The sequence below is a fragment of the Rhinoraja longicauda genome, chromosome 2 (genome assembly GCF_053455715.1).
Source record: "Rhinoraja longicauda isolate Sanriku21f chromosome 2, sRhiLon1.1, whole genome shotgun sequence".
Classification (NCBI taxonomy): domain Eukaryota; kingdom Metazoa; phylum Chordata; class Chondrichthyes; order Rajiformes; family Arhynchobatidae; genus Rhinoraja; species Rhinoraja longicauda.
In genome coordinates this window covers 62,251,975-62,263,155 of record NC_135954.1, presented here as the reverse complement: position 1 = coordinate 62,263,155, position 11,181 = coordinate 62,251,975, and the positions used below count along the sequence as shown (strand labels likewise).

The 11,181-nt window shown below is 40.7% G+C and overlaps 1 protein-coding gene across 1 annotated transcript; it reads right to left on the bottom strand.

Moving 5' to 3' along the window:
• Positions 1–200: 200 nt before the first annotated feature.
• On the bottom strand, positions 201–10,712 carry ndufs6 (NADH:ubiquinone oxidoreductase subunit S6). The gene is made up of 4 exons (XM_078420140.1): positions 10,521–10,712; positions 7,367–7,420; positions 4,400–4,522; positions 201–2,537 (listed from the first exon to the last, which is right to left on the bottom strand). The coding sequence occupies exons 1-4, from the start codon at positions 10,659–10,661 to the stop codon at positions 2,469–2,471; spliced, it is 387 nt and encodes a 128-aa protein (XP_078276266.1). The 5' UTR covers positions 10,662–10,712; the 3' UTR covers positions 201–2,468.
• Between the last annotated feature and the right edge of the window lie 469 nt (positions 10,713–11,181).

The following is an 11,181-nucleotide window of genomic DNA, read 5'->3' as shown; positions in this document are numbered from 1 at the left end:
TCTGAACATAATCTCATTACTTACAATACAATGGAACATCCTAGTTACATTACTCCCCTCTCCCCTTCTCCCCCCTGCCACCCTCCACAACCTCCCACTCCCCCTTCAAAAGTGTGAATGGTTCACGGGTGAGAATGAATTACGAAAACCTTTTTTGTAAGAATGAAAGATTCATAATTGATTGAAATTCAAGGTGGAAAACATCCAAAAATTTCTTAATGTTGAATTCAGTTTGTTCCAAACATGACACGAATGAGAACAGCAAGTTCTAGTGCCAGAAAAAAAAGGACTGATGCTGCCAGGTTTACACATCTCAACTGAAGCTAGATTTTAAACATTCAGGTAGCTGAGATCAACTTTAGCATGACAGTTACACATAAACAGCATAAAGGGCATTGTAAAACTGAAGATTACCATCAATTAATGTTGTATCAATGATTTTTTTAAAAATTCACTGTGATCAATATGGCACGGTGGTGCAGCGGTAGGGTTGCTGCCTTATGGCACCAGAGACCCCGATTCGATCCTGATTACGAGTGCTGTCTGCACAAAGTTTCTACGTTCTCCCTGTGACCGTGTGGGTTTTCTTCAGGAGCTCTGGTTTCCTCCTACATTCCAAAGATGTGTAGATCAATTGGCTTTGGTAAAAATTGTAAATTGGCCCCAGTATGCAGGATAGTGCTAGTGTACAGGTAGCGCTGGTCGGCGTGGACTCAGTAGGCCAAAAGGCCTATTTCCACGCTGTATCTCTAACCTAAACAAAATATTCATCAGTGGAATTTGGGCAAATTGAGGTTCTTTGATGAAAACTAAGTCTTATAAAATTAATTTTGTGTCAGTATCTCAAAAAAAGTCTAGTTCAGTAGTTCAATAGTAACTTTTTTCTTGATTTTCACACAGCCCACATTATTGAGGATGGGAGAGAATTATTATGCAGTATTATAGACAGCAACACATATACTTTATAACCAGGCAGAAACATGCAAGATCCAGTGCACATGTAATCTGCAGGTTTTCTTCAGGTATTGGTTTATTTTTGTCACATGTACCAAGATCCAGTGAAAAACTGTTTTGCATACTAACTAGGCACATCATACCATGCACGAGTACGGTCATATAAAAGAGTAGAACGACTGTAATAGAAGTATGTAGATCCACTAGGGCTAGCATGTAAAGAATCACCTCACTCCAGCACCATCTTGGCCATGTTAAGACTGGGTTCATCACCCAACAGTAAAGCAATCTTTCCTGCATTGTCAGTAAAAAAAAACATGTATACTGACCGAGTCATCCCATCAATACTCTTCACCCAGTTTTCTGCCCTTACAGTCTATTATATTTCATGTTCACTAAGAATGTGCAAACACCTTTGGGCAGAATGGGCAGAACCAAAAGGTCAGGAACAAATCTGAATCTCTGGAGCTGCAAGCTTGTACCAATACCTGCAGTGCTCGTGTGACATCCATTATTTTACTCAAGTGAAAATATTGTACAGGCAACAAAATTATATGGTAATAAAACTTAATCATACTTTCATAGTAGCCTGAAATTTAATCCCAAAGGATAACTTTAAAAGTAGCTGCAATTATTAATGTAGGATTTTCCCTCCTTTTCTTATTAGTACCATTGCATCCCTCTTTATTTCCTCTTCCATGTCAATTCTAATTTATGACCGGTTTGCTGTTTCTTTAGCAATATTTCATTTATGGAGACAGACTTGGCCCTATCATTCTCTTGTCACTTCATTAATAGCATGCATTTTAACTCACCAATATGAAACATTTTCAAGCTGAAGTGCAAGGGAAAAGCCTTACTACCTGGAATACAATAGACAATAGGTGCAGGAGGAGGCCATTCGGCCCTTCGAGCCAGCACCGCCATTCAATGTGAAACTGGCTGATCATTCTCAATCAGTACCCCATTCCTGCCTTCTCCCCATACCCCCTGACTCCGCTATCCTTAAGAGCTCTATCCAGCTCTCTCTTGAATGCATTCAGAGAATTGGCCTCCACTGCCTTCTGAGGCAGTGAATTCCAGATTCACAACTCTGTGCAAGTTGCCTCACAAGTTGCCTCACAACTGCAAATTCTGATTATAGGCAATTAATCAAAATATACATTATCACTGTCAAATACATATCGATTTCAAAACATACCTGATCGCACATCATAGCTAATATGTAAAACTTTGAGCAGAATAATTTGAAATTAGAGATATATCGAAAACAGTGTAGACTAATTTATCAAACATTAATCTGTGGAAGTGCTTGTACAGTGAAAGCTGGTTCAAATTAAATCCTTACTTTCTTTGCTTATTAGTCACATTGGTTTCAGAAGAGATGTTTTTATTCTATTTTCATTTAAAATAGGGCAACAAACAAATGCACAGAACAATTAAGTCATTTTCATAGCTTTCTTTGCCGGCATAGAGAAGAGAAAGAAAGTAAGTCTATTCTAAATGATGTCTTCTCAATGATGATGCTTCTGTTTAAAACGAAGTCCACAATAACCGCACGTTCCAACTTTTGTCTCTTTATCCTAAAAAAAGAAAGATGAAGCTTTAATTCATTAAATATAAAGCAGCATACATTAGCCTTGCAAGGGCACAGATCGTTATGCTTAAGAATCATGTCAAGTTATCCAATATCTAATAAAACAACAGCATAACCCAATAGTGTAAAAGTATGATCTCCTGGTGATCTGAACTGCATTTATTGTTTGTACCAAGGAAAAACTTGATAAAATGATGCTATTTACAATCTGTTCTATTATTTCACATGGCCAGTCTTGGAAATGTGCACCTTGATTCAATTAGATTACATGCGTGATTTACTCATTCACCATCTTCCTTAATCTCGTCATAGAAACATAGAACAGCAATGTAGGCCACATGTACATTCAAACCTGATCTGCCATTTACTAAAACAGCTGTCCATATACCCTGTCCACTTTACAACTATATTGTTATACTCTCTTATCCTAGAATAAACTCATAATACGTAGCGTCTATTCTTTCTCATCTCTGTCCTAAATAGCTAACTTCATATATTATGCTCCAAAATTTTAATTCAAAAAGACTTTCCAACTTGAGACAAAAGCATCTCTGTAAATCCCTTTCAAAATTCATGATTATCTATCAGTCATACTCAATCTTTCCTCACAGGAATAAATCCTCTAAATCTCGGGTACATTGGCTTCACATATATTCTTTGGCTTCAGAGATCAAAAATACATCATATCGCAAATATCTTACCAAACACCTGTATATTCATAGTAAGACTTTCTCAGCATCTCTAAGACTTTGTTACTTTTGTACTACAACCTCTTTGCAATAACAGAAAGCATATCAGTACACTTCCAAATTAATAACTGCACCTGGTTACTTAGTGTTGCAAATTAATAAAAATCTAGTGATCTCAGTCTTGAAATTGATTATAACTAGAATTCCACATTCGTCAGGGGCGAATCGTCTCAGATTGCTACTAATCTTTAATTCAGGAATTGAATTTTAGTGACACTATAAGCTCACTTTCAGTCAAAATATTAAAATAGGACACCAAAATTAATTCTAACACCAAGTGCATAATTCAAATCACTGACTAAAAATGCAGCATTATACAAGCATTTTATTTTATATATTTTTTCATTTGCTTCCCGAGTTTAACAGCACATGAAAGTGACATCTTCAACATCAATACCAAAGTACTTTAGTTTGGAGAAACAGACCCTTTGGCCCACGAGTCCACACTAACCAGCGATCCCTGCACATTAACACTATCTTGTACACATTAGGGACAATTTACACTTATACCAAGCCAATTAACCTACAAACCTGTACATCTTTGGAGCGTGGGAGGAAACCCAAGATCTCGGAGATAACCCATGCTGTCACGGGGAGAACGTACAAACTCCGTACTGACAGCACCCGTAGTTAGGATTGAGCCCGAGTCTCCGGCGCTACTTCTGCATTCAGCAAGTGGAAAATATCCCAAGAACTGAATCACTTGCTCTGTTATAATTTTGAGGACATTCCCCAAGGAAAAACAATAGGTCTAAAAATAAGCAAACATCCTTCATGGCGATCAGCCATTTGTGCTTCAGTTGATTAATACTGAATGGATTTTTTAATAAAGAAAAAGAATAAAAATTAGCACATATGAAATTTCAATAGGAAATATGAAAATTTGTAAAAGTCTGCTTATATTAAAAAAATTGTGTTAATGTAAATATAATGTTACCGAAAAAAATCCTGTTTCCAGATTTCATATGTATAAAGTAATCACTAATATTTTTCACTTGTCATTTGCAAAAGTCATTTCTCAGCAACAAGAACATTTATGATCAATTGCTATTGCTGCAACATGCATTATGTAAGTGGTTACAGCAAATTAAACACTTACCAAGTTTATGTACACCTTAGGATGCCCAAGGGCTCCACCACCACCATCACATGAAACCACTCTATCTGTTACCTCAGATATTGGTTCCTCGGCAATTAGATCAATGGCAAATTTTTCATTTACCTACAAAAATAAGATTTTAAAGCACAGGATTTTGGATTTAACTTTGATTGTAACAAATGCAAAAAATCTATCCAGCTGAATACACTTGCGATGTTTTGCCTAAAATGCACTTTGATTTGTTCTGAGAAAGTTACAGCTTTTACCATTTGGCAAGAACTTACCTCAGCCTCTCAAAAATGCCAAAACTGAACTGGACAAGCAATGATGTGTGTCCCTAACCAAATGAAAAAAAAGCTAAATGAGCCATTCTATCCGAGGTTGAATCAGGAAAGGTAATTTACTAAATTTCATTCCACGTCCAATCAGGCACAGAAATAAAAAGCGAGAAAACCATGGAATTATAAAAATATGAAAGAGCGAACAAATACAAAAAGTTTTTTTTAAAGCACACACCCCATAAACAATAATTAAAATCAAACTTGCCAAATATAGGCAGAATATGCTGGAACCATTCAAGCGAGAGAGAAAAGCATGGTTAATATTTCAAAGGTATCACAAAATGCTGGAGTAACTCAGCGGGTCAGGCAGCATCTCTGGAGAGAAGGAATGGGTGACGTTTCAGGTCAAGACCCTTCTTCAGTCTGAAAAAATCCTGTTTCCAGATTTCATATGTATAAAGTAATCACTAATATTTTTCACTTGTCATTTGCAAAAGTCATTTCTCAGCAACAAGAACATTTATGATCAATTGCTATTGCTGCAACATGCATTATGTAAGTGGTTACAGCAATTGGTTCAGTCTGAAGAAGGGTCTCAACCCGAAATGTCACCCATTCCTTCTCTCCAGAGATGCTGCCTGACCCGCTGAGTTACTCCAGCATTTTATGTTACCTTTGATTTGTACCGGCATCTGCTTAATATTTCAGATCAATTACCTTACATCAGACCTGGACCTGATGAAACTTCATCAACATGAAACACTAACTCATCTTCTCTCCTTCAGCTGCTAGTTATTTCCAGCAGTTACTATGTTTACACTATTGACTGACTATGTTATGTGTCCCATCTCTCCCCACCAAATCTAATCTTTTGCACCCACGTTCTCTGCACAATTTAATACATCTGACTGTAACATCACACTTTAACACCATCACACAATTCCCACATTGGTATATCAAGTGAAACTGCAGATATCCTTTCCTTGAAGAAATGTCACCATGCTGGTAAAATTGAGTAAAGTTTTCATGCAGCCCCTCAAGATACAAGGGCAACTTGCTATGGATAAGACGAGTTAAACGTTCACAATCTCTTCCATATTAAAGTTCACTTCAGCGCAGTGACGTGTCATTGCATTATTGAACGTATTGAGGTTATGGTGGCTCAGGTAAAGAACTAAAGCATTAACTCATCTCTCAACAAATGCCACAATGCTCCCCATATCCAATAAATTAGCATAAGGTGTTCATAGATGGGGTGAAATGATAATTGATAAGATTAATTGATCATAGATATAGTGAAAATTAATAAGGAGATGGTATCAAACAAGGTAGACACAAAATGCTGGAGTAACTCAGCGGGTCAGGCAGTATCTCGGGAGAGAAGGAATGGGTGACCTTTCGGGTCGAGACCCTTCTTCAGACTGATGTCAGGGGAGGGGGCGGGACAAAGATATGCACGAGAACTGCAATTCATCACAAAGTCTGTTTGTATTGGTATTATGTATAATAATGCTTTGAAAGTAGATTTTGAGAGATAGACAAGGTCTTGATTAGAACTGGTGTCAAAGGTTATGGAGAGAAGGCAGGAAAATGGGATTAGGTGGCAGAGACCAGCCATGATTGAATGGCGGAGTAGACTCGATGGGCCAAATGGCCTAGTTCTGCTCCTATAACTTGTGACTCATACCAAGCTGTTACAGACCTGTCAAGCAACAGCCAGTTTTCTCAAAATCTCCTACTCGATTGATATAGGCCAGGTGATGAGGGAAATGAGGAGAGAGTTGAAGATAATTGGAAACTGTTAAAGAAGAGTAGGGATTTCAGTGATGACAACATGTACAATGAGAGATTGGTGAGGGGAGAATTGTTGACACTTTGAAGGTAGAATTTGTATGTTTGCAAGGCAGCAAGAATCAAGTTTTCATTTTGAGGTTTGATGATACAAGATGCAACAATGAGAGAGAACTGTTAAAAATAGCAGCTAAAGGAAGAGAAGTTGGGCAAGTCAATACATTGATAAAATTAGGGTTGAGCTCAGAGAGGGCATGATGGGAGGCATAAACATTCGGCCTAGGGGACGGGAGAAAAAGATCAGTGGCTGCTGATCAAATTATCTCCATCTTGATAAAACCAGTGCATGAGCTCCTCACACCTATTGTTTGAGAGGTGGTAGTAGGGGTTACAATAGAGACAACTATTAAGAACATTTATGGCAGGAACTGAGAAAAGGAACAAAATAAAGAAAGGGGCAGAAGTTGATGTTTTTATGTGGACCACCCCAAGCCACGCCATTCATGCAATCATCTACATTAGGGTCCCAGTGGCGTTTACAAGTGAATTGATATTCTGTAAAGAATGAGGGTATGTAATAAGTGATTCCCTGTAGTATCGTGACCACTGGGAAGTGGTTCCATGCTCTCTCTTTATACAAAAACAGTGACGTTTAAAAAATATTGAAATTGCAATGGGAGCTCACAAATAGAATCAAAGGCAGCACCAAGAATTTTAAACTAATTTTCTTATACTTTTCGAAGTGTGCTTCAGAACTAAAAGTTCTCATATTAAAGTTGTTTCACTCCTATAAAATTAGTGCTGTTTTAAAATCATATTTTGGTGCATGAATTGAAAAAAAGAGCCGTCTTTTTCCGATGGCATCTCAATACAGTCACAATATAAAAGTACTTACTTCTTTTTGTCGAGCTAGAAACCTGACTCTTCTGTAATCATCCTCTTCATAAACCTGAAGCAAAATAACAAAAACTTTGCTATGAATACTTAATGTCAATTCCATCAATATCAATCTTCTGCAACATTATCATAAAAACTTTACAATCCAAACAAGGGCATTTGATCACTTTAATTTCTTAGCACGAGAACTGCAATTCATCACAAAGTCTGTTTGTATTGGTATTATGTATAATAATGCTTTGAAAGTAGATTTTGAGAGATAGACAAGGTCTTGATTAGAACTGGTGTCAAAGGTTATGGAGAGAAGGCAGGAAAATGGGATTAGGTGGCAGAGATCAGCCATGATTGAATGGCGGAGTAGACTCGATGGGCCAAATGACCTAGTTCTGCTCCTATAACTTGTGACTCATACCAAGCTGTTACAGACCTGTCAAGCAACAGCCAACAATCATGCCCTAGATACTCCAAAGACGTACAGGTATGTAGGTTAATTGGCTGGGCAAATGTAAAAAAAACTAACTTGTCCCTAGTGGGTATAGGATAGTGTTAGTGTGCGGGGATCGCTGGGCGGCGCGGACCCGGTGGGCCGAAGGTACTGTTTCTGCGCTGTATCTCTAAACCAAAATCTAAAAAATCTTTATTCAATGTCTCAGATTCCTTCCAAGTATATCGTGTCCCACCAACAGAGTAGATGATACAAAGGTGGTGTTTTAGAATTAAGGTAAATACTGCCAGTTACAGGGCTAAACAATCTGGTGTAATAATTGGGCATCATCAGGTCTCATAACCTCAAGCGAAACAAGGGCAAGGGAACATTTTGGTGGCTTTTCTCAACTGATGTATCAGGATTCCTTCATGGACGAACAAGGGATATATTCTGGGAGATAAAACTTCAACATCCATCACCAAAGAAAGGCTCAATAATACCACAACTTGCTAAACAGCTCAAGTCCTGATTGATGTAGCTGCCAGACTGAGCCTGTGTCGGGTACAGAATGATGATCCAATACCAGGCATCACATTTTCATCCTTCCCCATTTGTCTGTTGGAGAGGTATTGATCCATTATAACATTAAAAGGGTATGAAGGGTTATTAAAAGGTTATAAAAGGTACATGGAAAGAAGCCCCATTTTTACACCAAGAATCTTGCAGTGAAGGGTTGTGGCAGTTCAGGTTCTATGGCAACAAAATGGTGCTCAAGCATACTTTTTAATAGAGGTTATTGGGTCACGAAAACAGGCACCTTGGCTTAGCATGTCCATACCGACCATCAAGCACCCATTTGCACTATTCCTACACTACTGCCATTTTATTTTCCCTACATTTCCCTCGATTGCCTGCAGATTCGACCAATGACCTATACAAACTAAGGACAACTTACAGGGTCCAAATAACCTATCAACCAACGTTATAGTGGTTTTTTTTGCCACTCCAGACAGGTTAGATAAAACCAATAGGTCTGTCATATCTGGCCATTAAGGGTATACAACAGCTAATAGGAAGTTGCTGTCCTGATTATCCCCATCCGAAATGATGGCAGAGCCCAGAAGAGGTGCAAGAGATGTGCCTGAAGTGTTGAAATCATATCTGTTAGACAGAGTGGAGTAAAACATTAGTTAGCCAAGGGCCGTAATACTATATGCCACAGAACCGAAAGGATGTAAATGCACTGGAAAGGTGTAGAAAAAATCCAAATCCAAAAATCCATGGGATGTAATGGTTCAGTAGTTGCTACATTCCAACATATGCTGTGTTTTCAAGCGCTTTTCCCGTTGCCCCACAAACACATTTCCCAGACCTCCTCATTCTTCACCATTCTCTCTTGGACATTCATTTTCCAGTAGCTTGTCCTCTCGCCAGATCCTCCCCAGTTCCTCCCTTCTTCCTACTCCTGGTCATCCCAAGCCCTCCACCTCGCACTCCCTTCACACCAACATCTCTTCCACCCCAGACCAGACCAGATCACACTCCCTTCACTTCACACCAACATCTCTCCCACCCCAGACCAGACCACACTCCCTTCACACCAACATCTCTCCCACCCTTTTAGAAGGATGAGAGAAGGGTGAATCGAAATGTATAAGATTATTAAGGGGTTGGACACGTTAGAGGTAGGAAACATGTTCCCAATGTTGGGGGAGTCCAGAACAAGGGGCCACAGTTTAAGAATAAGGGGTAGGCCATTTAGAACTGAGATGAGGAAAAACTTTTTCAGTCAGAGAGTTGTGAATTCTCTACCTCAGAAGGCAGTGGAGGCCAATTCTCTGAATGCATTCAAGAGGGAGCTGGATAGAGCTCTTAAGGATAGCAGAGTCAGGGGGTATGGGGAGAAGGCAGGAACGGGGTACTGATTGAGAATGATCAGCCATGATCACATTGAATGGCTCGAAGGGCCGAATGGCCTCCTCCTGCACCTATTGTCTATTGTCACCCCCAGACCAGAGCACCCTACACCACACCCTTCACTTCACACCATCATTTCTCCCACCCCCCCAGACCAGACCAGACCACCCTACACCACACTCCCTTCACTTCACACCAACATCTCTCCTACCCCAGACCAGACCACCATACACCACACTCCCTTCACACCAACATCTCTCCCACCCCCAGACCAGACCACCCTACACCATACTCCCTTCGCACCAACATCTCTCCCACCCCAGACCAGCCTACACCACACTCCCTTCACACCAACACCTCTCCCACCCCCAGACCACCCTACACCATACTCCCTTCGCACCAATATCTCTCCCACCCCAGACCAGCCTACACCATACTCCCTTCACACCATCATCTCTCCCCCCACTAGACCAGACCAGACCACCCTACACCACACTCCCTTCACACCAACACCTCTCCCACCCCCAGACCACCCTACACCATACTCCCTTCACACCATCATCTCTCCCCCCACTAGACCAGACCACCCTACACCACACTCCCTTCACACCAACACCTCTCCCACCCCCAGACCACCCTACACCACACTCCCTTCACACCAACACCTCTCCCACCCCCAGACCAGACCAGCCTACACCATACTCCCTTCACACCATCATCTCTCCCACCCCAGACAACCACCTCCCCCGTCCCCAGAAGTTACCACAGGCAGCCTCATGCCCCTCCCTCCCTCCCTCCCTCCACCGACCTGTCCGGTGTGGGTCACCCTCTCCTTCGCCTGCAGTCTGGCGCTCGGGCCGCCGCTGACCCGCCTGACGCCCGCTCGCAGGGCGGCCGACAGCTCGCTGCGGGACAGCCAAAGACGCCGGCCCACCGCCGCCGCCGCCATGTTGTACCGGTCACCTTCAGGGAGACTCGCCGAAGTGCTGGGTCCTAGCGCCCACTCGCTGCACAGAGAGCGCAACCACCACCGCCAACTATCGCTGGTCTGAACGATAGTCGTGTCAACTTCAGATCTGAATTCGAAGCACAGTTCCAAAACATACATTGAAGTCATCCAGTGCATCACTTAGACTGCTCTCTTCCAACCTTTTTTAAAACTAAAAACCCTTCGCCAGAACTCACTTTCCGCAGATGCTGCCTGATTAAATGATTAAAACATGTTCTGATTTGTAGTACTGCTGATTGAGGGATAAATATTGCACATCTAATCTGCATAAAATCCCTGTTATCTTTGAAGAGTGTCATGGCATTACCTACATCTACAGGATAGGCAAGAGTCAAGTAAATGTTATTGTCATATGCACTGGCAATGGAAAAATGAAATCATTATTTGCTGCAGCTTTACATGTCATTATCCCAACAAATGTACTTTAATGTATAAATGTACTTTAATCAATAATTCAATA

Bases quoted from the DNA above. Each gene is read 5' to 3' on its own strand.
- ndufs6 (XM_078420140.1), bottom strand. From the start codon at position 10,661: ATGGCGGCGGCGGCGGTGGGCCGGCGTCTTTGGCTGTCCCGCAGCGAG. The intron at 7,421-10,520 runs GTCGGTGGAGGG...ATTTTGCTTCAG, and splicing joins GGGTGACCCACACCGGACAG to GTTTATGAAGAGGATGATTA. The intron at 4,523-7,366 runs GTAAGTACTTTT...TTATTTTTGTAG, and splicing joins TTCTAGCTCGACAAAAAGAA to GTAAATGAAAAATTTGCCAT.